We start from the raw sequence: 27,013 nt of genomic DNA, 5'->3' as shown, positions 1-27,013 counted from the left end.
CCACTGTGGTTGCCAAGCTGACACCAACAGTGGGAGCACCATGTCCCTGGGCTGGGCCCAGGTGAAAACCAGGTTTGGACCTGGCTCTGCTGTGTCTGAGTGCCATTGGCACCCTGATAAAACAAAGACAGCCCCCCCATTGCCTTCCCAACCGCCCTTTGAAAGAGAGCATTGCTCTGTGTGAGCATGGGGGAGACAGAGGCTTGGGACCAGCTCAGGCGGGTGATGGATTGGGTCCAGGCATGGGGTGAGCCTGAGTGCACAGCTCCCCTCTAGCACAGGGCTTCAGCACCCAAAGACTGGATCCTTCCCCATGCTTCTACCCCTTTATCTGGCACTTCATGAGCGCTCTCTACTGCAGTAAAGCCCACGGACACGACAGGGAAGCTGTGAGAGCTCAACCCAAGAGGTCCAGAGAAGGCTGAAAGGAGCAGGACACCCTCCCATGCTCTTTGGGAAGGGCTGGACTGCACCCAGATGGAGGTGTTTTAATGACTGTTTTGGATCCCTGGGAGCCAGCCTCCTCCCACTCAGCCCAAGGTAATTCACCTCCTCCCTCCACCGGTGCTGCAGGAGTTGTTGACTGCTGGCGAGCGGCTGGTAAAACAGGTTCTGTGCAAGGGAGGTGCCTCCGAAACCCTGGGAGACCTGGATGCACCGAGCCCGGAGCGCCGGTCCCCGCTGGAGCCCTGGCACAGCCGGTAGCGGGGAGTGAGCCGCGTTTGGGGTCACTGCTGAGCAAGGGCGGCTTTCGTGCGGCGCCGCTAATAGACAAATTACAGCCTTGCCCCTGTCAAGGTAGATAAGGAGCCATGTGATGCTGCGTGGTGGTAAACGGGCTGCACGCAGGGTAAAGGTGCATAGGGAAATAACCTTGCAGCCAGCTCCTTCCCTTCCCTGGGAGCAGGGACTCGGAGCAGCGCACGTTCAACCCTGCGGTCCGGCAGCCCCTTGGCCTTGATGCCCACACGGGTTTGTGGGGCTCTCTGAAACTCCTGGGAAGCAGGAATGTCTTTGAGCAGAAGGAACTGGTCCGATCTCTCCAGGTAGGTGCTGGGGTTTAATGCTTAACCCTTTCCACTGGAGGGAGGGAGGGATAATCCTTGGCTAAGGGGTCTTGGGGAGGACAGGAAGAGCTGGCACAAGGGGTTTGATGGCAGAGGTGGTGCCAGCCCCATCCACAGCTTGGCACTGCTGGAATTTCTTGTGGGTGAGCAAGATCAGAAGCATTCTTGTTTCTGGGGAAGCTGAGCTCTGCATAGGAAAATGGCTCTGGAAACGCATCCCTGCCCCGCGTTGGATGTAGTTTTGGTCTGGTTTGACTTTCCCTGGGTGCAGGCTGGCTGGGCTGTGCCTCCAGTCTTGCCCTGCAGCCGGCTGTGGGGTTTTCGCTCATCCCATATCCACACAGCCCCTGGGTGTGTGTCCTGGCTCTGCTTGCCTGGCACTGAGCAAACCCTGATTCATCTGCAGGCACTGGAAGAGCCCCACAGCCCAGCAGCGCTGCCACTCACTTGGGCCAAGGGGTCTTGGCTCCGATGGGAGCCGGGCCAGGGGAGGCTCTGGGGCATCATGGTGTGAATCAGGGGCTCCCATGAAGCCTGGGTGATGTGGGGATCGCTCCCCACCTCATGCAGACCCCAGGGCAAGAACCTGCACGGGCAGGGAGGTGGTGACTCAAAAGAGCAGAAATCCCAGTTTAAGTGGATGTGATTCCAAGACTTAATTGCAAACCCCAGTACTTTGGATAAAGGCACCCACAACAGCCAGCCTGGGAAAGGGAACTGAGACCCCATTGCTCAGAGGCTGCCAGCTCACACCCTGCCTCCGTCATGGATGGGATGAATCCGGAGGACATCCCAGCCCCATCCAGATGCACCTCCTCTGAGCCACAGATCTGCCTGAACACAGGCCCAGCGGGGTCCTGCACCCAGGTTGTTTCACAACCCAGGCAGGCAGTTTCTCCTCTCTCATTAGATGAGACAGCATTCACTGAAACAGCATGAATGTCAGCTATCTGAGCAATAATGATTAACAGGGCAGGAAAGGACAAAGCTGGGGGAGACTCACCAATCCGTTTTCATTCATCTCTATGAGTTTGAAAAAGCAAAGAGGGTGAAGGATAAATCCCTCTTTGAAAAGAGGACGGGAAGGTTGGCAAAGCAAATCCATAGCCTAATGGGTGGATTGTGTAATGGCAAGTAACGAGAAACTGCATGTTGATAATGCCAGGTTACGTGCAGCTCACAAGGAGCCAAGCAAACTCAAGGCAGGAAAACCTCATTTTCATCCTGAAGGAGCCTGTGCCTGTGAAAGCAAAGAGGTAACAGGCTGTCTCATGGTTGTAAACTGGGGTTAACACTCCATGCTGTCACTGCTCGAGGGACAAGAGCCCTTTAGCCAGGGTCCCTGTGTAAGTCCCCACACACGTGTTAACCTTGCCTGGTGGGAATGTGGGAAGTGTCTGAGGCCAGGTTGGACACAGGGGCTTGGAGCAAGCTGCTCTAGTGGAAGGGGTCCCTGCCCATGGCAGGGGGTTGGGACTGGATGAGCTTTAAGATCCCTTCCAACCCAAACCATTCCTTGGTTCTATGATTGCTGCACTGGGAGTTCACACTGTGCCGTGCAGGTAAATCTGTGCTGCCTTCCCAGGGCACTTGAGCTGAGCACAAATATTTACAGGGTCAGGCCCATGGAGGTGAGTAGTGCTGTAAGGACACGGTGTCCCCTGATGGGGTGAGAGCAAGCTGGGGATGCTCAGTGCAGGTCCCAGCCTCCTCCATCCATCTGATGCTAAGAACAGCATCAGGGACCACTAAGAACCCCCCAGCAGTGGATCCGATGGCTGTTGGGGTGTGAAAGCTGCTTGGGGGTGCAAGGGGTGATGGGGATGGAGGCAGCAGAGGGAAGAGCAGCACATTCCCCCTGACATTGTCCTCAGACCAGTGCCGTGCTCCCAGCCGGGACCGATCCCTTCTTGGCTCTCGGTTCTGCTCTGCTGCCCCTGCAGCTCCCCCACCTCCCCTGACCAGGAAGCACAAGAAGCTGCAAAACACTCACGGGGGGGGGGAATGTGGTTTAATTTATGACCCAGCTTCCATTACACAGTAACTGGGGAGCCACACCACGAGTCTCCGTGACCCAAACAATGCAAGCGACACCGCAGGCCCGGACCTGCTCTCACTTTCATGTTCTTCAAAGTGGAGTTCAGAGTAAACCCTGTGTGAAGCTGCAGTGCCAGCTCCAGAGCGGGGATGCTGCGAGGGGATGGAGCCTGTGCTCTGCCCCAGCAAGCTGGTCATGGTGTGGGGAGCTCTGCTGGGACCCCTGTGTGCTTTGGCAGCTGCCTGAGGATTGTAGGTGATGGGCACTGCTATGGAAAGCTCAAAGCAGCCAACAAAGGCATTTTCCAACACAGTTCAGGTGGAGTTTGTCAGCAGCTGCCTTTGGCCTCTGATGCTTTTGCATCTGAGGCTTTTTGCCCAATAAAAATGAAAATGCCATCACCACAAATCACGCTGGGGCTTTGCCACCAGTGGTTTCCCTTGCCGCTGATGTGGTTGTGATCTGTGTGGTGGCTCTAGGGTCCTGGTCTTGCTGAGTCACATGTTAAATATCCTTGCCTGGGAAGGTTTGCTTAATGTAGGGATTCCTTTTAAATGAGTGATCCCTCTAACAGAAGAAGTTGGGAATTGTCAAGTGGTTGTGTTGGGAAATGCCTGCATCAGCTGGGTGAAGTGAGAGCGCTTTATGACCCCGGGCTCCTGTTGGCATCCCTCTCCTCCAGCCCTGTGAGCAGCTGGGGAAGGCAACGTCCATCAGCCCCTCAGCCCTTCCCAAGGGTGTTTCAGTCTCCCTTCTTGTCTGGCCCTGAGGCTGAAGGCTGCCCATGCAGGACAGAGCACCACCATATCCTTATGCTTCATCCCAAACAGCCTGGCCAGGCAGAGGACCTTGGAGGATGAAGAAGAGCAGCAAAGGGAGCGCCGGCGAAGGCACCGGAACCTCTTGTCCTCCACATCGACGGATGAAGAACCTCCCAGCCCTGTGAAAGGCACCAGCCCAGCTTCCAGCAGGTGTGTGGGGTCCTGCTGGCATCAATCTTCATCATGGTGCTGATGGCTTGCAGCTTGCTGCCTTGTTTTAATCAGTCCTGAGCCAAAGCTGCTGCAATTGGTGGGACTATGTGTTGGGTAAGAGTGGGCTGAGTTCAATGGGGTTTGAGGCAGAAGGATGAGCTTCACAGGAGGAATACAAGGAGAGGGGTATATTTCTGGTGGGCTTAATCATGAGCTTCAACCTATCCCATGGTACAGGGAGCTGGTGTTCCAGGATAAGGGTTGGTGCTGAGGTTAAGCTTGGGTGGGTGCTGGCCATATTCTTGTGGGATCTTGAGCAGGCAAGAACAGACAGGCACCCACCTCTGCAGGGCAGGTGAGCTCAGCATGCAGAGCCTATCCTCCTCCTCTGGTCCTTGCAGTGATGCTGTATGGCCTTTGTTGGGATAAGGAGGCAACCTAAGGGCGCTCCGGTGGTGTTCCCAAAGTCCCTTGCTGCAGGGAGCTGGGTTTTGGAGGTGTTCTGAGGTCAGGCTGCCCTTTCACAACTGGACCCCCTCTCTAAATTGATCCTGGAGATGTCCAGTGTTTAGATGGGGTTTATGCACAGTGAGATCCATGCTCTAGAGGTGTCTCTCTCTTTGGTTCAGGTGGGGTGGAGTTACGGTGCTTGGGCTTGATATGGGTTGAACAGGGGCTGGGCAGGACTAATATGAACAAGATAGATAGTAAAGTTCCCCTTCCCTAGTGCCAGCGCAGGCTGCTCGTGTGATTGCAATTCAGGTGGAGGGCAAATATCCTTGTGGATGCTGATGTCCTAGGATGAGGCTGTAGAAGTGATTAATCTCTGCTACAATAAGGAAAGGAAGACTTTTAATCCAAACTTGTCCTCCGAGAGCCTATAGTGGGGGGTGACAGTGATGAGCATGGCTGCAAGTCCTGCTCTGCAGGGATGACTCCAGGATGTTGGTGTGAGCTTTACACACCCCGTCCTAAAGCCTTTCACCTGCAGCATAAACCCAACCTTCTGGTCCTGGGCTGCTGAGGTTTGCTCCCCATTTTGTCTCCATCTCTAGACCTCAATCCCTGGTGAAGCCTGTGTCCACAGAGGATGGGGAAGAGCCCAAGCTCTCGGCAGTGCTGAAGACACAAGAAGGGAGACACACAAGGTCCCCAATGGCAGTCACTGGCAAACTGAGGCAGGAGAAGGAGCAGCAGGATCCAGGGGTGGGAGCGATCCATGCAGGGGCAGGGACACAACCACACATAGGGAAGGAGAGCATCCAGGTTGGACAGCGGGATCGGGATGTGGCCAAGGGCAGAGGGGACCCACCAGGAGACCGACCCCGGCAGCCGGCCTTGGAGAGGAAGGTGGTGGTGAGGGCTCGGCTCCAGGACAAGGAGGGACAAGGTGTGGGGACTCCTCGGGGGGAGCAGGGAAAGGAGGTGCAGGAGCCACGGGTGCTGACGGAGCTGGGGGGCTGCCGGCTCCGCGAGGTCAAGATCCTGACCAGGCAAGGGAGCCGCAGCGCGGAGAAGACGTCCTCGGTGGTAACCACATCCCTGGAGCAGCAGGTGAGCAGGGATGGAGGAGGCACCAACAGTGTGAGGCCCTGGGTGCTGGGAGCACAGCAGAGAAAGGGAGAGCCCCAAAGCACCAGGAGGGAAAAGGAACCGTGGGCTTCTGGGGAAGGTTCTTGTGAAAGCTGCAAACTATGAGGGGTGGACAGGGTCCCACCACCTCCTTTCCCTCCCTTGCATGTGCTATCCCGATCCCCTTCTCCAGCAAGCCCCTACTGATTGCCATCATGGTTTCATTGAAGAGCTCTTTAGGGCTTTGCCTGTCCAAATGGGACAGTCAAGGTTTGGAGGATCTCAACCTCAAATCTCACCTCCAAAGCAGTTCCCATCCTGGCTGTTCTGCTCCCTGCACCTCAGCCTTCATTCAGGGATGCATCAGGTGCCTGCTTTTTCCTCAGCAGCCATCCAGGAATCCCCCAAAGGAGGCCATAGAGCTGTCTGCCACCCCAGAGGAACCTGCAGAGAAGTCAGATACTTTTCCAACTCAGGTCACCTACAGCAGCTCCATCAGGCGAACCAGCCCAAGAACCGTCTCCTTTCGGGTAAGAGCTTAAGCAAATGGGGGGAAGATCCCTGTTTAGGCAGTGGAGGATGGGGGAAGGAAGGGTTGCTTTGGTCTCCGGGTTATGTTGGCAGAGCCTGCTCCCAAAAGGGCCTTCAAAATCCACCATTGCAGTTTGGCTTCCGTTTATCTCCATTTTCACTCCCTGTGTCTGACCGAAGGCCTGTGCTGATGACCAAGTCCATATTCATATGCTTTGTGCTGGCACGGGAACTTGTGGGAAGTGATGAGAAAACAGGGAGCTCATTGTCCTCAGGTTTCCCAAAGAGTCCCAGGAATGACCATTCCCCCTCTGGCATTACTGGTCTTCCCTGAGAGGATAAAACCAAAATCCACCCTCTTTCTTGTCCCTTGTTACATCCCTGGGAATATATAAATCATAGATCTTACACTCTAGCCTGCCCCAGATCTCTGGAATAAAGAGGCTGGGAAAACCAAGAGCTGTTGAGAGCCTCCCTGCTGTGAATCAATGCTGACTTGCTGGCTTAGTTGAGTTTCATGCTGCTTTATTGGGGATGGTAGCACTACAAAGTGTCTTTAGGCTGGAGGGCTTTGAGATGTGATATCAGCTCTGGTGTGGGTGAAAATGGAGTCTTTTTGTAAGTGGGGGAAATGAGTCTGTGGCAGCTTCTCCCATGTTTATCTTTGATAACCAAATGGCTCCAGTCTCTCCTCTCCTTGTGCCTTGCAGGTGATCTCAAGAAAACAGAAAGAAGAAAGCCAAAGCCCTCTCACCAGGAGGTCAGCACCTCTCTTCACGTTCCTTGGGTCTTGCTGAGCAGGAATTGTCCCCCTTGGTGTTGCAAGGGAGGAGGAGGTGATGGGACATGGTACCAGGCAGTGAGTACCCTGGTACACGTCTGCTGGATGCTAGTACCTGGGGTGCCTGGCTGATGCTTAGCAGAGGACAGGACAATGTCCAATGTACAGCCTGTATGTGTACAAGAGCCTCCCCAGGTGCCCCCTGCTGCCTCTTGGTTCAGGCAGTTTCTCATAGGTGCTTGTGTCTGCATAGGGGTGGTTAAGTGTGGAGCTGTGCAGCACCACAACAGGGTCCAATCCTGTACAAGACCATGAGCACCCTGATCTGGCCTTGGTGGCCACATCTCCATGGCCAGGTGGCTTAAAACGTCTCAAGGAATAAGGGATCAGGTGTGAATGCAGGGAGTCAATGGGATACCTGGGCTTGTAACTGTGCATACTGCAGGCAAACTCATCCTGGTACTGGTGAAGATGCAGTTCAGAGCCAGGAGCCCAGAGCTGTTTTTCAGTGTACAGAGTGGTCCCAGTAAGATGGTGAGACCCAGAGATCTTGGTCATCAGCAGGGAACTGAGCTGCAATTCACTTGGCAGTGCCTGAGTCAGACAGGGTCTTCTCCTACCAAGTAAAGTCCCCAGGAACCATGGGCTGAGTCCCAGGTGATCCTGAGGGGGCTGCATCCAACTCTTCTCCCTCTTCTTCACCAGTGCAAGTATGAGGATCCCAGGGAGCAGCACTGCCATTGGGGAGAAGCTGGAAAAGTACAACTCGGCTGTGCAGGTGCTGAAATCCCTTGGCATGGGAGGGATGTGTGGGGAGAGGAAGAAACATAGCCTGGAGCTGAATGGGGAAGGGAGAGTGGGACTGAGCTGCATCAGGCACGTGTTAATGGGGTTAAAGAAGACGGTCCCAGGCAGAAAAAGGGATGAGCCTTAGGATTTTAGGAGCTGGATCTCCATCAGAGAGGGTCATGGGGATGCTGCAAGGTCCTGCTGCGGGGAGCAGTGGGGCAAGCCCGTGAGCTTGGATGGGTATGGAGGGAGCAGACCCCAATGGGCTCGGGATGCGCCCCAGGAGCAGGACTTTGCTCTTGTACCGCAGCCGTGCCTCTCGCTGACCCCGCTCTCTCCTCGCAGCGCTCGGAGGCAGTGAAATCCTCCCTGGCCGGTCAGAAGAGCCTCCTGCTGTCCTCGGAGGGGGTGGCGAGCAAGCGCAGCTTCTTCGAGGCCAGCGCTCCGGCCAAAGCCGAGCCGCTCGCGGCCAGGAAGGTAACGCAGGAGCCTCCGGCTGCGCTGGGGCAGGCACCGGCTTCTCGGCAGCATCTTCCCCTCTGCAGCGGGATGGGAGCGTGGTGCTTGCTGAGAGGTGCCCGGCTGCCACCCAGAGGGTGCTGTGGGGCTGTGCGGGTCGGTGCCGAGGCGCTGGGATGGAGCCAAGGTTGGGGCTGGTCGCTGCCCACCGCAGGCTCGCTCTGTGCCCTGGGAACTGTGCCCGGTGGCGTTTGTGCCATGAGGGAGCTGGTGCTGTAATCCTGGTGTCCTTCTCTGTGCCACAGGACAACCTGAAGATCCCAGGATCAGTGACGTCCCGCATTAACCTGTGGATCAGCCGAGCTCAGGAGCCTGCCAAGGAGGAGAAGAGCAAGGTACCGGCTTGTGACCAATACCTTGGGCAAGAGCCCACAGCCCAGGCAGCAGGACATGTTCCTGCATCTGGGGTGTTGGAGCTTATGGGCTAATGAACTGGGGCTCTGTGGCGTTTAGAGGTCTGGATGTGTACTGAGAGGTCCTGCTGCATGTGGGGTCTGCAGTGATCTGCATCCCTGCATGTATCCCAGCCCCCCCAGAGTAGGGTGTCTTGTAGCTGTGTGGGCAAAGTCCCCCTCTAAAGGGAACTCAGGGGTCATCACTGCCACTGTCTGCTCTAGGGAGACGGACAGGAAACCCTTTGGCCTCAGGGTAGTTTCCTGTGCTTGGAAAGGAGATGCTAAGCGAGTCCTTGGTTTGTAGGGGTGTGTGGGGGGTACCATTGTTTGCAGCAATAACACAGCAGAGCCTCCTGCAGTTTCTGGGTACGGACCCAGGAGGGGCAGCTCCAGCCCAGCCCTGCAGCCGGGGCAGACAAGCCCGGGCACCCGCAGCACTGAGCTGCAGATTAGTGCTGCCCAGACGAGTCTGCGCTGGCTGGTGTCTGCCAGGGGAGGGTTTGCTCCCAGGTCACTCCTGGATCAAAGCCTGCAGCTCCTTCATCAGCTTCTCCTGTCAGAACACCCGGAGCCGCCGTCTCTGAGGCTGGAGCTGGGCTTGGTTTGGAGGCTCTGCTCGGGGCAGGGTCTCGGAGGTGTCTGGTTTTACCTGGGGTGTGTTTGCTTCAAGGGCTGGCTCAAATCAACGCGTGATGCCCAGGGAGAAACCTCTCTTTGCCCCCTCTATTTGCAGGAGATCAGGAAAATAAACAGCCTGCCCAAGTGCGATGTCTGGATAAAGCAGCCTGGACACAGCCCTGCAGACACCAAGGTAGACACAGAGCTGCTTTGAAACGTGGTGCATCCTCTGAGCCAGCACCATAGGGCAGATGTGAGAAACCCTGGCTATTGGGGATGGAGGGGCTGTGTGGGGCATCCAGGACCCTATGGCTTGGGGGAGTTGGCAGGAGGGGACGACTGGAGGCAGGTCTAATGGTGAGAAGGAGTCTGGTCTGGGAGAAGAAGGGAAAAGTGGCACACGGTGGGATTTAGGGGATGCCTGCCTGCCCCGTTCCCTGTTTGGCACACGTATGGTCCTGGTTACAGCAGCTGCCTTTGGGGGTTTGCAGCCCCAGGCCTGGCCTCACTGTTTCTCACTTTCTTTTCCAGTTGCAATAATATCATTTGTAATAATAGCAAATGACTGGGGAAAACTGGTTTGCTCTGAGGATCAAAGCCCAGCCCTGCCCAGCAGCCCACTGCCATGAGCGTTCCCTGTGCCACATGTAGGGCACCCCACATCGCCAGGGTCCTCTGCTTGAGGAAGGAAGAAGGCTGGAAGCTTATCCCAGACCTCACTTGCTGCCTGTCCTGGAGTGCCCAGGCCTGGAAGCTCCTTGCAGATGCTGGAGACAGATTCTTGCCTTGTTTTCCTTCAACGTTTTGGTGTTTTGCTCCTAACCTCTGCCTGCGCCCCATAACTGTGCTTGCAAAGGGGATCAACCTCTGCATCGCCCTTGCAGCTGGATCATGTCAGTGGGGCAAGAAGCTGCCTGGGCAAGGGAGTTTCAGCTGCACGTTCATGGACCATGCCCATCCCTGCTGCCTGGCTCGTGTGGGGTGATGTGGGGCAGGCAGGTGTCAACCCTTCCCCAGGCGGTCACTGCTGGAGCGACCCAAGCTTCCAACGTCATACGTGCATCGAGCGATGCTTTGTGGAAGAGGGGTGGACCCGATGCCACTGGCACAGCGACCCCTTTCACTTAAATACATGGGAGGGGTGGGTGGACCATGGTCCTATATTGGGGTTGCATGGAGCTGAATGCCCTGTGCTGGGCCCCTTCCCCAAGCCCTATTTCCCTCTTGCCCTTCTTCCTGAGCCTATTGCCTGTGGCTGTTGTGACCTGTGTCCTGCACCCCTTGGGCTGCTGAGCCCACCCAGCAGGGATGTAGGGTAATCAGGATGGCTTTAGGGTGCTGGCCCATAAAATGATGCTGAAATCCTTGCACTGGGGCCATTCGAGTGGGCAAGAGCTGTGTGTTGAGCAACAATTGCAGTATCCAAATGTGGTGTGAGCCTTTATTGCTGCCCCTAGACCTGATCTTGCTTGTTGGGCTTTGCAAAGGACTTGGTTCTCTTTGTGCCTTTTTTGGTTTTCCTAATAAAAGTTGCCCTTTCTAAGATGCTCCTGCTCACCTCCTTCTGGGATGGGATGGGAACAGTTCTGCTTCTCTTCTTCTGACAAGGGGAAAGAAGGCAAAGACCCGAGACACACATGGTAAAACCTGAGCCTCTTCTCTTACAGCATCCTGTGCTCAGTGCAGGGCTGGGGGCTGCGATGGAGGGTCTGATCCTGCGCTCACTGCCTTATCAGAACGTGACAGCTGCCTGGCTTGTGTCAGCCCCTCGGGCACTCGCGTATCTCGGTCCGGAGGGTTTAAAATAGCAAATCTCTGAGGCCACACAATAGCTTGGGCTTATATGGGCTCCTGGGGGGGGCAGGGGGGAGCGGCAGAGGGGGCTGGGGCTGAAATAGCAGCTCACAAGTGTTGCATTCCTCCCTGGGCGCCGGGCGCATTCCTCCCGGCGCTGCCCGCCCCGGGGTGGGTGCTGGAGCCCCCTTAAAGCCTCCTGCCCCCAAAGAGCAATTCCCAGACGCCCGCCAGCTCCCTGGGATCTCACTGGAGCCCCACGGCAGAGGTAAGGCTGGGGATGGGGGGGGGCTGCCTGTGTGGGGCAGAGGATGCTCAGGGGCAGGGCAGCAGTGATTTGGCTCAGGGGTAATGGTCCTCCCCAGCCAGGAGGTATTTGTGCCATGGAGGCATTCGCATGGATCAAGCATCCAGACCTTCTCCATGGGGCTGTATTTGCAACTTGCCCAATGCCCTTTAAACCACTCCAGGTGGTTGGAGAAGGATTTTTGGCTGCTCTGGTTCTGGGGGATCTCACAGATCCCTGTTAACTGTGTCTCTGAAGGGGACAGGAGGGATGTGATGTTCATGTGAGAGCTGGGCCAGCCTGGCCATGGCTCACTGGCAGCCCATAGGGTGGGTTAGAGCTGGGATGTTCCTGTGCATGGTCTGACCCTGCCAAACAGGAAGGGAGCAGAGATGTGAGCCACACTGGAGTGAATGCTGGGAAAACAAGATTCCACAGCTTCAATGGAAAGCTTTCCCTGTTTCTGTGCACAGGATGGATTCCTATTTCCTAGAGACACCTTGTTTGGTTTTGTTGCTGTTCCTCAGCAAATTCCATGTGGGATTGAGCGATATATGAGGGAGGAGGTGAATAGAGATGTAGAAATAAGCTTTTGCAAGTGCATGTTTGTGATGCTGTGGCTGGGATGGAGTCTCTGCCCTGGTGTTGTGAGAAGCCTTGGCAGCTCAGAGGCCACATGAATTATTTGGCTAAGCTCAGGACAGCAGGACCATGCTGAGCCTGGGGGACAAGTAGGGCCAGGAACTGATGTTTGAGGGGGAGAGGAGTTGAGGGGATGGTGCTGAAAGGGGTTCTTAGGGCCGAGCCCCAGACCCATCAGCAGGAACAAGGATGGCAGAAGCAGGCGATGGAGCTGGGGCAGATGGGGTTGACTTCATTTGTCTCCAAAAAGCACCTTCTGACTCATTGCTCAGAAGTGAGATTTGACCACCCTGGGTATGTGCAGGCACCTCTCCTGCAATGCGGCTTTCCTATGCATGTAGATTCCAGTCCTGGATTCAGCATCTTGAACAGGCGACCCCGCAGCCTGTCCTACCCATCCTGGGTTATAAATGCTCAACAGATGCAGCAGGACCAGTTGTTCCCAGCAGGAGAAGGGAAGCGGCACTGCTCTGGGAACAGGTGCTTTGGCACATGGCAGTTATTTCTAGAGCTGCATCGCGGCTGGGCCGAGGTCTGACACAAGCCTGAGCAATGGACAGGCTGTGCAGGGGCCTGGGCCGGTGCCCAGCATTGCTCTGGGATGCCCAGTGCTGCTCTAGGATGCCCAGCGCTGCTGTGGGATGCCCAGCATCGCTGTAGGATGCCCAGCATTGCTCTGGGATGCCCAGTGCTGCTGTAGGATGCCCAGCATTGCTCTGGGATGCTCAGCACTCCTCTAGGATACCCAGCGTTGCTCTGGGATGCCCAGTGCAGCAGTGGGATGCCCAGCATTGCTCTGGGATGCCCAGTGCTGCTCTAGGATGCCCAGCATTGCTCTGGGATGCCCAGTGCTGCTGTGGGATGCCCAGCATTGCTCTGGGATGCTCAGCACTGCTCTAGGATACCCAGCGTTGCTCTGGGATGCCCAGTGCAGCAGTGGGATGCCCAGTGCGGGGGCTGATCATGGCATTGGTCTGTGTAGATGTCATGGTGGAGCGCTGAGTAGATGAGGTGGGACAATGAGTGGCATCCTCCAGATCATGACTGGGAATGAGCAGGGCCATTCCTGCAGTTACAGTCCCTATTGCTGAAGCAGGCTGTGAATTACCCCTTTTAGCTGAGCTCACTCTCAGGACCAGGAGAGAATCGCCCTGGTTGAGCCCAGATCATCCCTTTCCAGGGCACACTCTGCTCTTGGGGGGCTGGGCTGTGAAGTGCCATGGAGCCCTTGTGCTGTGGCTTGTGCAGGGCTGTGAATCTGAGATAACGGGATGTCCCTGCAAAGTTTCTGTATCCCACCCGAGCTAAGAATAGTCAGGAAGCCAAATAAGCTGAGCGTTGTAATTGGGCTCTTTTCCTGTGCCCGGAGCAAACACAGCACCCTGAGGCAGCTGGACATGGCTCCTGACAGCAGTTATCAGTGTTGCATGAGGCTGTGTCTAATCTCCTGCCTGCTATTTGGGGCGAGCAGTGATCCTGGGAGAGGGGAACCTTATCTCTGTTGAGATAATGCTGTCAGAGCTGGGGACAGCTCAGGGCTCCCAGTGCTTTGGCGAGGTGCAGCATCTCTGTGCCTGTGTCCCGGGTGCTGGAGGACAGGCTGTGCTTGTCCTTATCTCCACTCCTAACCCTCACTTTTCCTTGAACCCTGCCAGATAACCAGGCATGTCAGACTCTGAGGAGGTCATCGAAGAACATGACCAGTAAGTGATGTGTTTTAAACCAGCTTCTCTTTCTCCTTATTCCCACTTTCCCACAGGGTCATGGTATTGCTTAGAGGTGCCATTTGCCTCCAGCATCCAGCATAACATTTTCTCACCCCTTGCCCATCTGCATCACTGCTGAGACCCCCAGCAGTGTGGAACCTTGTGTGGGGAGCTGCACCAGCATGTGCATAGCAAGGGACAGCCCTGACACTGGAAATGCTGCAACCTGAACCAGTGAGAGAGAGCTGGGAAAAGCTGATGGGGTTTTTGCTGCCACATCCAGAGCATCACTCCCCAAGGCCTAAATTTGAGGGTGACTTTTGCTGGTGAGGGCTGCTGGGCCATGAATTGCACCCTGGAGAGAAGGGGCTCAATATCTGCGATGCATGGTTATGGGGATTAGTTCAAACACAGCTCCTAGTCCTCATCCATCAGCAGAAAAAGTAGATCCGAATCCTTCTCTTATGTTTTAATGCCATGACAGACCTGCATGTCCTGGCAGTCAGTGCCCTGTGCCCAGTGTCCCCTGAGTGCTCCAAGGACAGACCATGCATCTCCCCCAAGATCAGGAAAGGACTTTGAAGCAAAGCTGGGATAAGAGATGCCCATTTCTAGGACAAGAGGCCTGCGGAAGTGTCAGTTGAACACTTTGAATGGACTGATGGACACACATGCCCCATTGTAACACCACAAATCCATGTTGTGCTTTGCAGGGAGCAGGAAGGTAAGAGGATGTGGAGCACCTGCTGCTGCCCTGAGGCTGAAGCAAAGGAATGATGCAAGCAACTCCAATAACCTGCATCTCTTTCCCTTCCCTCTTTCCCGTGTGCACGTGTGCTCTCTGAAGAGGAGTACGTGGAAGAGGGTAGGTATCTCCCTGGTGGTTCTGAGAACCAAGAGACAAGTGCTGTTGGGTCAGTGTTTTGCTTGGGTGGGTTGTGGTGATAAGTTCCTTGATTGGAAGCACGGAATCATTAGGGTTGGAAGGGACCTCTGGAGCTCATCCAGTCCAAGGCAGGGCTACTGAGAGCAGGTTACACAGGAATGTGTCCAGGTGGCTTTGAATGTCTCCAGAGAGGGAGACTCCGCAATCCCCTTGTGATGGGTAACTCATGGCAAAGGAGACCACGCTCTGGATTTCCCCACCTGAAACATCAGTAGGATCAAAACCAGCCTGAGTTTTAATCGGGATTGTTTGTCCTTTGACTCAAAGCAGAGATGGGAATGCTGAGCTCAGCACAGGCAGAGGTGTGAGCCCAATAACACAACGGGAGCTGGAGCCTCAGCTGAATGTATATTAATGATGCTCAAGCACAAAGCTCAAGTGCCTCAGCCTGATGAAGCAGCAGAGCCCGTGGTGCACTCAGACACGCTGGGGCACATTGAGGCTGTGTGTTTGGGCCGGGTTTTGCTGAGCCTCTTGCTGCTTTAGGGCACTGCCAGGCTGCTGCACAGCAAAGCATCCCTGGCATTAAAAGCAAAGGGACATACAAAGGCGAAAGCCCTGCAGTGCTGGAGTGCTCATCTCACTCACGCCATAGATACACTCCGCAGCTTTGTGGCATCCAACTAACCTCTGCACTTATTCCTTTCCCTCCTCCCTGGCTCAGAAGAGGAAGAATGGATAGAGGAAGAAGACGGTAGTTATTGCACCTTTCTTTGTTGCATCTCTGCACTGCTGCTATGAATATGTCGGTGTGTCTTTTGCCTCTCCCTGGTTGGGAAACAGTTTCCTTTCATTCTTCCACTTCTCTCTTTCAGTTCTTGCACTCCCCCCTCCCTGCCCTGCTGTTCTCTGTGTGTCTGCTCCTGTGCCTGTGGCTCCTCTCTTACACCAACCAATGTAGGCCTGGTTTGCTGTCTTCTCTTCCTTCTCTCTTGCTGGGGGAACACAAGTCTCCCCAGGACCTGGGGGCTCCAGCATTGCTCTGACTCCAATGGAGGACTCTTGTGGGGATACTGCTCCCTCCAGTGGAACAATGCTCCCACAGTGTCATAAATAAGCACGTTCTCTGATGCCAGCCGCTCTTGTTCTTCACTGGGGCTAGAGGGGAGCAATGGAAATCACTTCCCTCTCAGCCTGAGTTATAAGAACATGATGAGCATGAGAGGGAATGAGGGCCATGGATCTGCTGATGTGCACAAGCACAGAGCCTTGGGGAAGGGTTAGAGCGAAGCTCTTTGCTTCTTTCTCCTATGGCTGCATCTCTGCTGGGTCTCTCATCTGGCTCCACACTGCAGTTGTCCTGGGGGTCTGTAGGGAGCCAGGGGAGCAATGGCTCTCGGTCTCATGCTGCCCCTTATTCCACAGGGCAGGAAGAACAGGTAGAGGAAGCAGAGGAGGAGACTGAAGAAACCAAGGCAGATGGTGAGTGGTGGCTTCACCAGTGAGCTCCCATGGCCTGGCTCTGGGATACCAAGCAAGTCTGGGATGTCCCAGCATGGTCAATAGCACAGAGGGCAGCTCCCACCTGTGTGTCCCAGTGGGGAGATGTCAAACCTGAGCTGGCCTTTCCTGATGTACTGAGTGCAACAGCAAGCACAAGGATAATGGTGTTTTCTGCTGGTTGGTGTCCAGCTCTCCAAAATAGTGCCAAAAATTAGTTCAGCCTTTTCCAGTAGGAGATCCGTAGGGATCCCAGAGCTGGGGTCATGCTCTAATGTGTTTCACCATTGAAAGACACTCGACTTCATGAGACCTCTTTGAAGCAGATGGGGTGGCCTGATGTGTGCCACATGTTGTCAGATCTGGTAGAACAGGCTCAGATCCCAGATGTGTCGGGGTGCTGGGACCCCTCTGTTGGGGTGCTGGGGCTGTCCTCACCCATGGGTGCTCATATTCTCCCCATTGCTTTCGAAACAGAACAAGAAGAGGAAACGAAAGCACCAGGAGAAGGTAAAGCAGGAGCAGAGGAGAGACAGTTTCAGCTATTTCAGTCCTGATCCCGGTGCCCCAGGACACGGGGCCTTTGTAACAGGGTTTTGGTGTTGAATTCATTTGCTGCTGGAGATGATAGAAAATCTATGGTAAATGGTGCAGAGATGCCCTGGCCCCATTCCATGCCAGGGCTGTGGAAGCAGGGTGCTTGCAGGAGGGATGTCTTTGTGCTGCCTAGGTAAGGAATTCACCCAACATCCAGAAGGAGAAGGTAGCACTACTTGCACCTCTGGGCTCCTCTTGGAGAGGAATATCTCCTGGTCTATCTGTGTGTGAGGGATGCTCAGGAGGGAATGGCTTTCTCCCCTTTCATTCCGGAGGGATGGAGCTGGGTTTAGTAGAGGGGAACAGCCTGGTGGAACCACCCCACTGAATCCCTGGGCAGGGTGCTGGCCTCCAGCAGCCAAAGCATCACGTTTTCCACAGGTGGAGAGGGGGATCGAGAGCAGGAGCCTGGGGAAGGTGAAGTATCCATCCTTGTTGCTCTCTGGGGTGGGATGCTCTGTCCCTTCAGCTGCATAAGGAGGTTCCAACACCTTTCTGCTCACGCAGGAGCACTAGTGTGTGCCTCTGGTTCTGGCACAGAGCTCATTGTGTGCCTCTTTGCTGGAGAATGACCCATGGGAGAGAAGGGTGGCTCTGCTCAGTGTGGTGGGGTTTGGGTCAAGGTTGCCTCTATGACACTGACATTGCCTTTCTCTCCTGTTCCTGGGGACCTGAAGGTGAATCAAAGCCAAAACCCAAGTAAGTGTCAATGTCAAAAGGAGCTGTGCCAGAGCAGAGGCTCTGTGTGATGGGCTTAGCACCACGGTCCATAGAGGGCATGGGACATTGAGGCCTGAAAGCAGGGAAGCAGGGTGGGACTGGGACATGGAGCGAAAAAGGAGAGAAATGGTCAGACAGACACAGAATAGGAAGGGGATCCTGAGGATGAGCTCTTTTGGCAGTTTTGAAGCATTTTGAGTGTTCCTTGGGGGAAGCTCAGCTGCCCTTTGGCCCTGCAGCTGGAAAAACCCTGTGTGCAGCCCAGCCTGGGCTATGGTCCATGGCACAGCCAGGGTCGTGCTTCTGCAGTGTGTGCCTGGCCATGGATGGCATGAGGCAGGAGCTGTAACCATCACCAGGAACCTGCAGGTCCCCCTGGACCCCTGCAATGCTGCACTATGGGAGGCAGCTCTGTCCTCAGCCACAATCCCTTCATCTTTATGTGCCCCTATTGAGCATCCCCTGCCCCTTGTAACCCCACAGAGGATGAGAGCGTGGTTTCCAGATCACACCAGAGCCCACAGCTCCTCTGTGCTCTGCTAGGTGAGCAGTGAGGTGGCTGCCAGCCCCAGGGTGCCTGGCAAAGGGTCATGGGCAAGCTGCCTGCAGCTTGCAGAGTTATTCCAGCCATGCGGGTGCCTTGGAGTGCTTCCCGGGAATGCCGCAGTCTTCCTCTGAAGCTGTCCAGCTGGCAATGGCCAGCAAGCAGGATTACACCTCCCTGTCCTCAAAGTGTGCTCTGCATCCCTGGGGGCTGTGAGGTTCAGAGAGGAGGGCTGGGTAGATCAGTGCCTGGATGAAAGGCACCATCCTGTCCCAGGTACTGGCTGCAGACTCACCCTCCTACTCCTCACCCTCCTGCAGGGTCTTTATGCCAAACCTGGTGCCTCCCAAAATCCCAGATGGTGAGAGACTGGATTTTGATGTGAGTAGCGCATGAGACTTCACCCCTGTGAGGTATCCAGCTGCTCCTGGAGGGCTTCCCTTGTGGGAGCCACCACTGCTGCTTCTGTCTGGTGCAGGACATCCACCGCAAGCGCATGGAGAAGGACCTGAATGAACTGCAGGCTCTCATTGAAGCCCACTTTGAGAGCAGGAAGAAGGAGGAAGAGGAGCTCATGTCCCTCAAGGACAGGATTGTATGTATGAAGCCTTCCCCCCAGCCGTGATCCTTCCCCGGTGCCCTTGACAGAAAGACCTGATACATCCCATGTCCCTTCTGGGCAAAGCCGGAGATCTGAGCCAGGTTTTGTCCCCCAGTGCCTGGAAAGCTCTTGGCCCGGCTGCTGTGATGCTGCAGTGCCTTTCCCCATGGTCACTGCTCCACATGCTGTCTTAGGAGACGTGAGAGCAGCAGCTCTTCCCTCGGGGCTCTCAGAGGGGTCAGGGATGTGTCCCTATGGACAGGATGCAGTGTCCAAGCCAATGTCCTCTCCTTGTGCAGGAAAAGCGGCGAGCGGAGAGGGCTGAGCAGCAGCGGATCCGCAGCGAGAGGGAGAAGGAGCGACAAGCCCGCATGGCTGTGAGTGTGCCCCCAGGGATGGAGCTCGGGATGCTCCATGGGCAGCTCCAGCCTGGCCATAGAGCACATTGGGAGCATGAGGTCTCTGTCCTGACACTTCTGACCCTGGCAGGAAGAAAGAGCTCGCAAGGAGGAAGAGGAGGCACGGAAGAAGGCTGAGGAGGAAGCGCGGAAGAAGAAGGCTTTCTCCAACATGCTGCATTTTGGAGGCTACATGCAGAAGGTGTGATCCTACCCTGGCTGGTTGCAATGCAGGTGCTCCTGGGAAGGGCTCAGCCATGGGCTGGCCTCACAGTACTGTTCTTGGGTCACAGCAGCAGTGAGAGGGCCAAAGAGAGCTGAGAGCCCTGCTTTGAAGATGCTGGTCAGGGTCCAGCCTCACCTCGTGGACAGGAGCAGGGGTGGGGGGTGTCTGGTCCACTGTTGCCAAGATTTCCTTAAGGACCTTAAGGGCCTCTTGTGCTTCCAGCATACCCAAAGTTGAGGGTGTTGGGGCAGAGCTGGGGATGGGGATAGAGCGAAGGCTGAGCAGATTTCCTTGCCTCCAATGGGCCGATGGATTCCTCAGTCAGAGAAAAAGGGGGGGAAGAAGCAAACAGAGAGGGAAAAGAAGAAGAAGATCCTCAGCGAACGGCGGAAGCCCCTGAACATCGACCACCTCAATGAGGACAAGCTGAGGTGAGCACCGGCTGTCCAGGACAGGAGCTCTGCTCTGTGGCAGGATCCTGGGCTGGGGCTGCAGGCCCGACAAGAGGGTGATGGGCTGTGACACGGGGACAGGGGCTGTGTGGCTCTGCCAGGCTGCTGCTGACAGCCGTAGCCATCAGAGGGAGCCACGCTCACATGGATGGGACATGCATGTCCCCGTCTGTCCCAGCATCCCGCATGGCTCTGGTCCATGCGTGGGGCTGGCATTGCCGCATGGGTAACACATCCCCATCTGGGCACAGAGCCTGCACGACGGTGGCATCACTGCCCTGTCCCCTGCAGTGAGCCCCATCCCTTTCCTGCACTGACCCCTTCCCGCAGGGACAAGGCCAAGGAGCTGTGGCAAAACATCCGTGACCTGGAGGCAGAGAAGTTTGACCTGCAGGAGAAGTTCAAGCGGCAGAAATACGAGGTGAGCTCAGTCAGCCCCATGTGCCTGGCTGCTGCTCCTGCTCCCCATGGAGGCCATGGGGACGGGGCTGTCTGACTGACCCTGCTGCCACAGGGAAGCTGCCTGCATCAGTGAAGGACTGTGCATGGGGTGACAGACACCCAACAGGCTCTGCACTGAGAGCAAAGCCACAACCTCCTCCTTTATGGAGATTCTGTCCTCAATGGACCTGTTGAGGATAGAAACCTCAATGGAGCTGTTGGAGCAAGTGCAGAGGAGGCCACGAGGGTGAGCAGGGGTTGGAGCACCTCCTGTATGGAGACAGGATGAGAGCACTGGGGCTGTTTAGCCTGGAGAAGAGAAGCTGATGGAGACCTCAGAGCAGCTTCCAGTGTCTGAAGGGGGCCTATAAGGATGCTGGAGAGGGACTCTTCATTAGGGACTGCAGTGATAGGACAAGGGGTGATGGGTTCAGACTGAAACAGGGAAGTTCAGGTCCCTTCCAACACAAACCAGGCTGGGGTTCTGTGAGCCAGGATCAAACCAACCCTGCAAAGCTGAGCACACAGCTATGAAATGCAGGAGGATGTGGCAGGTGGTGCAAGGGGCTGTGTGGTGGCCCTGTGACCACCCAGCTCCTGGGGGCACATCCTTTGCACCCCAACGGGCTTCCTGCTGTGCTGCACATCACAGCCCTGTGTGCATGCAAAGGGAGGGAGAGCAGTGATGAATCTGCATCCCCACCCTGTCCCCCAACCCTGGCTGGGTGCGGGGCATCCTGCCCGGCCTCAGCACCCGCCTGCGTTTCTCTTGCAGATCAATGTCCTCCGAAACCGTGTTAGTGACCACCAGAAAGTGTAAGTCCCAGGCAGGCTGAGCATCCCTCCTCCTGCCTTTCCTGCTCCCCTGGCTCCACTTCCCTCCCTGTGTACCTCCTGCCCCTCTGGTACTCACAGAGCCACCTCCTGTCCCTCTCACTCCTGCCTTTGGTCCCACTGGTACCCAGTGCTCATGGACCTGCAGGCCTGGCCCAGCATCGATGCTGCTCTGCTGCTATTGACAGACCCAAACCATCGCCTCCCACCTCCACCAAGCTTCCCCCTGCCCCAGACAGCCTGGATGGGGATGGACCCTGGGGAGACCCCACCTCTGCATATGGAGCCTTGTGTCCTGGGGGGTCCTACCAGCCCCCAGCAGCCCCCATCCCTGCAGTGGCTCTGCCCAGCATCACAGGGAGGGTGCTGGAGAGTCTGGCTTGTGTAGGAAGGGAAGTCCCATGGGTTGTGGGAGCTGTGCAGGAGAGCCTATTCCCGTGCCCATGTTCCCTGCACAGGACAGAGGGACTCTTTGTATTAGGGCAGAGGGGGGTATTTAACTCCCACCCTTGGGAGCACCATGCTGCTCTCACATCCCTGCTCTGCACCTCACATGAGAGGTGCTCAGCCTGCCCCGTGTGCCAGGTAGTAGCATCTCCCACCTGCTTACACCAAATCTCTCTTCTCTTCTGCTCCATCATGGCCTGTTACTGCAGCAAAGGGTGAGTACAGCTGCTTCCCCAGTGCTGTGTGTCTCCCAGTGCATGTGTGCTGCATGGACACTGGGGCTAGCAGTAGGGCTGAGGGAGGAGGCAGCACCAAGGATTCGCAGCCAAAGCTGCTTGGTGACCCTCAGGATGACACGCCAGTAATACCCTTCACTGTCCACCTGAGCTTCCTCCTCCTCTTCCTCCTCCTCTTGGCTGATCTGTGCCCACAGTGGTGCCTGTTCTCCTGATCCTGGTTAAGGAGGTTGATGTAGTGGGTCCTGAGGAACATCACCACAGCTTCTGATTCATGAGAGACGGATCCTGCAACCACTTTTGTCCCTCTGCCACCAGAGATCCAACTTGTTGATTCCTTTCTGAAGGATCCTTGGGAGGGAGAAATATGGGAAGGGAATTGGGGGTCCTTAGAGACACCTGGCAAAATGCATGAGCTTCTTCCATAGAACCCCAAAACACATGGATGCACTGACTCAGGTTCCAAGGTTTTACCTGGGGCCACTGGAAACCTTCTTCCCCACAACGAGCATCAACTGGAGATGACTTTCCCCTCCTTTCACAGTCACTCGTGCCATTTTACATGTGCTTTTCTACTTCCCTCCCAGGTCAAAGGCTGCCCGTGGGAAGACCATGGTAGGCGGCCGATGGAAATAGATGCTGAGGAGGCGAAGGCAGCTCAGCCATGGGGAGGTGTGCGGCCTTTCGGTCCACCATCTGCCTTCCCCACCTCTTGGAGCCAGCATTGCATGCCCTCCCACTGCACAGGGTTTGCTGGGCCTGGCTGCAGGCGCAGCGTTGCCTGGGTGGGCAGATGCTTCACAAGGAGCCGTTTCTCATCTCCACACCCCCCACTGATGTTGTGTCTGTAAATAAAGATAACGGGGACGGGGTCAGGGTCTTGTCTCCATCCTGAAGCTCTAAGCCCAGAGGAAGCAGGCGCAGGACCGAGCTTGGCTGAGCACATGCAGCTCCCTGGGGTGCAGGAGGATGCAGCAGCCATTCAGGACCTCCTGAACATCACCCCCTGGCCTCACAGCATCTCACACCTGCAGTGCTTGGGAGGTTTTGGAACAGACCTCGATGGTCTGACTGCTCTGCCTGCTGCAATCCTCATTACGGCCCCTTCAGCTCCTTGCTTTTGCTGTATCAGACCCCCCTTGCTTGGCTCTGAGTCAGGGTTGGCCCTGTGGACAGCATGGGTAGGGGTGCTGCTTCCAAGCCTATTGGTGCATGGATTAAACAAACCCAGCTTCCAGGTCATTATAACTCATATTTCCACCTCTTCCTAAAGGGCCCAGACCATCTGTGTTTGCCTCCTCTGCGTGTTTCTGACAGCATGCAACAAAGGTTTGAGAAAAAATCAGTGTGGGGAGACCATTCACCTGTCCTTTCAGGTGCACATCTCTTTCATCTAGCTGTAGGCATCTCTGTAGCATGCTTCCACATGCAATGCCTATGGTGGCACATCAGCTGCATAATCCTGAGCTCCTGCTGCATGGATCTGAACAGCATGACCATTTCCTGGGGCAAGCTGTCCCATGCAGTTGTTAAACCTCATCTGTGAGGTGTTTCCAGAGCAGAGGTGAAGGAATAGGTGCAGGGGATGGTTGATCTTTAACGGCTTCTTGTCCCTTGGCAAGACGTTTTGTCTCCCCTCTTGCTGCCTGTCCTCTCCATCCCAGACCTGGTGATGTGTGAGCATCCTGCAGGTTTCTCTGTTGTGCTGCAGGTTAGATGATGAATTGTTTTGCCTGCTTCATCACATGCCATCAGGTTTTGGGGAGCAAGCCTCTGGGAAGCCTCAGCTTTGGTAAGGCAGCAAGTGGAGAGCAAACAGACGCCAAAAACGAGGTGGGGAGGGATGAACTTGCTGCCTTAATAATGAGGGAGGACCACGAGGATAATCAGGGGCTGCAGCACCACCTCCTGTACAAAGACAGACTGAGAACATTGGGGATGGAGAAGAGAAGCTGCGTGGAGACCTCAGAGCAGCTTCCAGTGCCTGAAGGGGGCTACAGGGATGCTGGGGAGGGGCTCTCCATCAGGGACTGCAGGGATAGGACAAGGGGTGATGGGTTAGGATTGAAACAGGGGCAGTTCAGGTTGGAGATAAGGTCCGGGGAGAGCGGAGCAGCGTCCGGCTGGGAAATAACCCCCCCCTTTTCCCATGCTCCCCCGGCAGCGCCGGTGCCCCGTGCGGCTCCGCAGCCCCGCAGCCGCTCTGCCCGTCCCTGCGGGGCCGGCAGCGCCCAAGGGTGCGGGTACGGGGACACTCCCTGCTTCCCACAGCGATGCCTGTCCCGGCAGCTGCGCCAGGGCCGAAACCTGCCCCGGTGGCACAGCCGTGCCAGCGGAGCTGAGTCAGCGCCCAGCCCTGCCACCGGCCTCCCCCCGCGGGGCTCCACTCCGGAGCCCTTTGCAATAGAACCATAAGATCATGGAATGGTTTGGGTTGGAAAGGACCTTAAGATCATCCAGTTCCAACCCCCTGCCATGGGCAGGGACACCTCACACTAAACCAGGTCTCCCAAGGCTCTGTCCAACCTGGCCTTGAACACTGCCAGGGATGGAGCATTCACAACCTCCCTGGGCAACCCATTCCAGTGCCTCAGCACCCTCACAGGAAAGAATTTCTTCCTTATATCCAATCTAAACCTCCCCTGCTTAAGTTTGAACCCATCACCCCTTGTCCTATTACTACAGTCCCTAATGAACAGTCACTCAACAGCATCCCTGTAGGCCCCCTTCAGACACTGGAAGCTGCTCTGAGGTCTCCACGCAGCCTTCTCTTCTCCAGGCTGAACAGCCCCAACTTTCTCAGCCTGGCTCCATACAGGAGGTGCTTCAGCCCCTGGTCATCCTCATGCCCTCCTCTGGACTTGTTCCAACAGTTCGGGTAGGAAGGGACCTTCTAATCCATAACCCCCCCAATGAACAGGGGCATCTTCAATCAGAGCATGTTGCTCACAACCACATCCAGCCTGGCCTTGGATGTCTCCAGGGATGGGGCATCCACCACTCCCTGGGCAACCTGTGCCCTTCTCACTGTAAAGGATTTTATCCTCACATCCAGACTGAATCTCCTCTCTTTTAGTTTAAAACTACACCCACTCATCCTATTGCAACAGACCCTGCTAGAAAGTCTCTCCCCATCTTCCTCATAGGCCCCTTTTAAGTACCAAAAGGGTACTCAAGTGGATGAGTTAAGACTTATCAGGGGCTGGCCATGCTGCTGTATGCTGAGGAGTGAGGGACCCCTGGCAGCAGCACTTGGAGCGTCATGCAGGGTGCTAAGAACCTTGCAGTGCCAGGTTGTTGTGGAGATCTGCAGTGCACTCATGTCCTGCAGCACTGCAGCATGGTCTCAATGTCCCCATGGGCAGCAGAACCTCTGGATACCAGGTCAAAGCACCAGCACCTTCTGGAGTGTGGTAGGAAGGGCAGAGAGCTCTGTCTCTCCCTAGCAGGGCATCTTCCCTCCAGGAGCTATATGATGTAGCATCCTCGAGCATGCTGCAGAGGAACAGCACCTTTTGCTGTTGCATGCTAACATCCCCCATTCTGTGGTCCTTTGAGGAGCAGCCCATCTGGAGCACAGAACATGAAGATGGTATCCACTCAAGAGCAGTTCTAGTATCTCAGCCAAAGCACTGCATAGGGATCAGGTTGAGTCCCACACTGTGCAGTGCAGGATGACAGCATCCTTTTGGCTCTTCTACTTGACACTCCTCTATCAGAGGTCTATTAGTCTCCTCTATTAGAGACTAAATGATCTTTAAGTCCCCTTTCAACCCAAACCATTCTGTGATTCTACGAAAAGACTGCAGAAAATGAAGCAGTTCAGCCTCTGATGGCTTCCATGCTGGGCCTAACAACAGGCTGCACTTTGAAAGAGGGAAACATGACGTGAATGTTCAATTTGGAAACACCTTCCAGACCTGGAGCTCCCATCTTCTGAGTCCCAAGCCATCGTGTTGCTGTGTGATGGGCCTCCTCAGCACCTCCCTGCAGGGCAGGTCTGTTTGTTCCTGCAAGCATCTGACGTTAGCAAGGCTTTTTAATGATTAGTTTTAAATGCCTTATAAAACTTTGGGTTTCATTTACTATCTTAACCCTGTAAATCACTGCCTATAGCAGCTAATTCATAGGTATCAATTAATCACCTTTAATTAGTTAAAGTCATGCACGGTTTGTGCTGATTCCACAGATGGGTTAAATCATCAATGAAGTCTTTAATGCACCACATGCACAGTTTAGCATCTATGCAATGACCCATGTCCTTGAGACAAGTGCCGCTGACAAAGCAGGCAGCAATGTTCTGGGATGGAAAGGAAGAGGCTTTAGCTGTTGTCTGGAAGCAGCATTTTATTGGCACTTAGTGGAAGGAAAATAAGCTTCCTGGTGGTGTCTGAATCACTGCTTTTGCATGTGCTCTCATGCCCAGGTTTCTGCTGAAGTCCCTGGTGTAAACTATGCTCTTTGGTGAAGGGCAGCAGTCACCAGCAGGAGCACTGGGATGCTGAGACCTAACATCAGCCCTTTGCCCAGCATTGGATCTATAAAGTGCAAGAGTGGGAAAGGCAATGCTAAGCATTGGAGCTGCATGGTATTACCTCTGGGGAAACCCCTAGAAGGGGAGTCCCAGAGCCCCACATTTGCAGTTTTGAGGCCAGGTGTCTTCAGAAAGAGATGGAGAGATGAAGTGTGAACTTGGAGGCTTTTCCTTCAGACCTGGCATGACCCATGCCTGGGAAGATCCTCATTACACAGCAATCCTCTTGGTTTGTCTTCTTGCATGAAATAAATATGCAAGCAGCTGGTCTGCTGCAGATGATTCAAGTGCGCTGCCAGACCCAGGAGCGCCTGATCCCTGCCCTGAGATGCCACCACCACTTCCTAATCCCAGGATGCCACCACAACCACCCAATCATTGCAACCAACCCGCATGGTGCGGCTGCCTGGGTTCATGCTGATGAAGCCTGATGCTGCTGAGCAGCTCAGCACCTGCATGGTGCAAATGGGTTTTTACCTGGCTTGCCTCTGATGCTGAGTCTTAAACAAAGGACACAGAGGAGGAGGAAGAGCAGCAGAGGAAGGCAACACATCCCTTATCTGATAGCTCAGAGGTTACAGCACTTGCTGGCGAGGTGGAAGACTCAAGTTCCTATCTCTCCTTAGTCTGATAGGAGATGGCTTTGAGCTCTGATTTTTAACCCCAGCTGAGCTGCAGCCTTCAGTGCTGTCTTTATGTGACGCTGATTTATAACGCCAGTGCTACAACTGATGCCTTAGATTGTGGCATGGTGCAATATTGAGATCACTCCACTGACAGCGCTCTCCCGGTTTCGGAAGTGCTGTGAGCAGCTCGTCCCTTTTATCTGCACCCAGAAACAAACCCAGTCACAGAGCAATAAATCTGGCTTTGATATCCTGACAA

General features: G+C 55.3%; 2 protein-coding genes across 7 annotated transcripts; both read left to right on the top strand.

Moving 5' to 3' along the window:
• The first annotated feature begins 568 nt into the window (after positions 1 to 568).
• LAD1 (ladinin 1) lies at positions 569 to 10,827 on the top strand. Of its 3 annotated transcripts, none has more exons than XM_031054625.2 (11): positions 569 to 798; positions 908 to 1,046; positions 3,936 to 4,076; positions 5,135 to 5,633; positions 6,038 to 6,181; positions 6,893 to 6,942; positions 7,669 to 7,741; positions 8,098 to 8,229; positions 8,517 to 8,606; positions 9,400 to 9,477; positions 9,816 to 10,827. In XM_031054625.2, exons 2-11 carry the CDS (start codon positions 1,009 to 1,011, stop codon positions 9,822 to 9,824), a joined length of 1,254 nt encoding a protein of 417 aa, XP_030910485.2. In that variant the 5' UTR covers positions 569 to 798; positions 908 to 1,008; the 3' UTR covers positions 9,825 to 10,827. The 3 variants fall into 3 exon arrangements, with proteins under 3 accessions (XP_030910485.2, XP_030910484.2, XP_005140870.3); XM_031054624.2 differs by having other exon boundaries at positions 885 to 1,046; XM_005140813.3 differs by having other exon boundaries at positions 569 to 1,046; positions 6,041 to 6,181.
• Positions 10,828 to 10,911: 84 nt separating this feature from the next.
• TNNT2 (troponin T2, cardiac type) lies at positions 10,912 to 22,453 on the top strand. 4 transcript variants are annotated; one of them, XM_031054627.2, is made up of 17 exons: positions 10,912 to 11,346; positions 13,662 to 13,709; positions 14,426 to 14,436; positions 14,560 to 14,577; positions 15,323 to 15,352; positions 16,024 to 16,080; positions 16,576 to 16,608; positions 17,077 to 17,112; positions 17,373 to 17,394; positions 18,280 to 18,340; positions 18,438 to 18,554; positions 18,860 to 18,937; positions 19,050 to 19,160; positions 19,506 to 19,615; positions 19,967 to 20,057; positions 20,853 to 20,893; positions 22,182 to 22,453. In XM_031054627.2, the coding sequence occupies exons 2-17, from the start codon at positions 13,672 to 13,674 to the stop codon at positions 22,228 to 22,230; spliced, it is 903 nt and encodes a 300-aa protein (XP_030910487.1). In that variant the 5' UTR covers positions 10,912 to 11,346; positions 13,662 to 13,671; the 3' UTR covers positions 22,231 to 22,453. The 4 variants fall into 4 exon arrangements, with proteins under 4 accessions (XP_030910487.1, XP_030910488.1, XP_030910486.1 ...); XM_031054628.2 differs by lacking the exon at positions 10,912 to 11,346 and having other exon boundaries at positions 12,833 to 13,709; positions 15,326 to 15,352; XM_031054626.2 differs by lacking the exon at positions 10,912 to 11,346 and having other exon boundaries at positions 12,833 to 13,709.
• The last annotated feature ends 4,560 nt before the right edge of the window (positions 22,454 to 27,013 follow it).

The sequence above is a fragment of the Melopsittacus undulatus genome, chromosome 16 (genome assembly GCF_012275295.1).
Source record: "Melopsittacus undulatus isolate bMelUnd1 chromosome 16, bMelUnd1.mat.Z, whole genome shotgun sequence".
NCBI classification, from domain to species: domain Eukaryota; kingdom Metazoa; phylum Chordata; class Aves; order Psittaciformes; family Psittaculidae; genus Melopsittacus; species Melopsittacus undulatus.
This window is presented reverse-complemented; position numbering and strand designations above follow the sequence as displayed.

Bases quoted from the DNA above. Each gene is read 5' to 3' on its own strand.
- LAD1 (XM_031054625.2), top strand. From the start codon at position 1,009: ATGTCTTTGAGCAGAAGGAACTGGTCCGATCTCTCCAG. The intron at 6,182-6,892 runs GTAAGAGCTTAA...TGTGCCTTGCAG, and splicing joins CAAGAACCGTCTCCTTTCGG to GTGATCTCAAGAAAACAGAA. The intron at 8,607-9,399 runs GTACCGGCTTGT...CTCTATTTGCAG, and splicing joins CCAAGGAGGAGAAGAGCAAG to GAGATCAGGAAAATAAACAG.
- TNNT2 (XM_031054627.2), top strand. From the start codon at position 13,672: ATGTCAGACTCTGAGGAGGTCATCGAAGAACATGACCA. The intron at 18,938-19,049 runs GTGAGTGTGCCC...TGACCCTGGCAG, and splicing joins AGCGACAAGCCCGCATGGCT to GAAGAAAGAGCTCGCAAGGA. The intron at 20,894-22,181 runs GTAAGTCCCAGG...CTTCCCTCCCAG, and splicing joins GTTAGTGACCACCAGAAAGT to GTCAAAGGCTGCCCGTGGGA.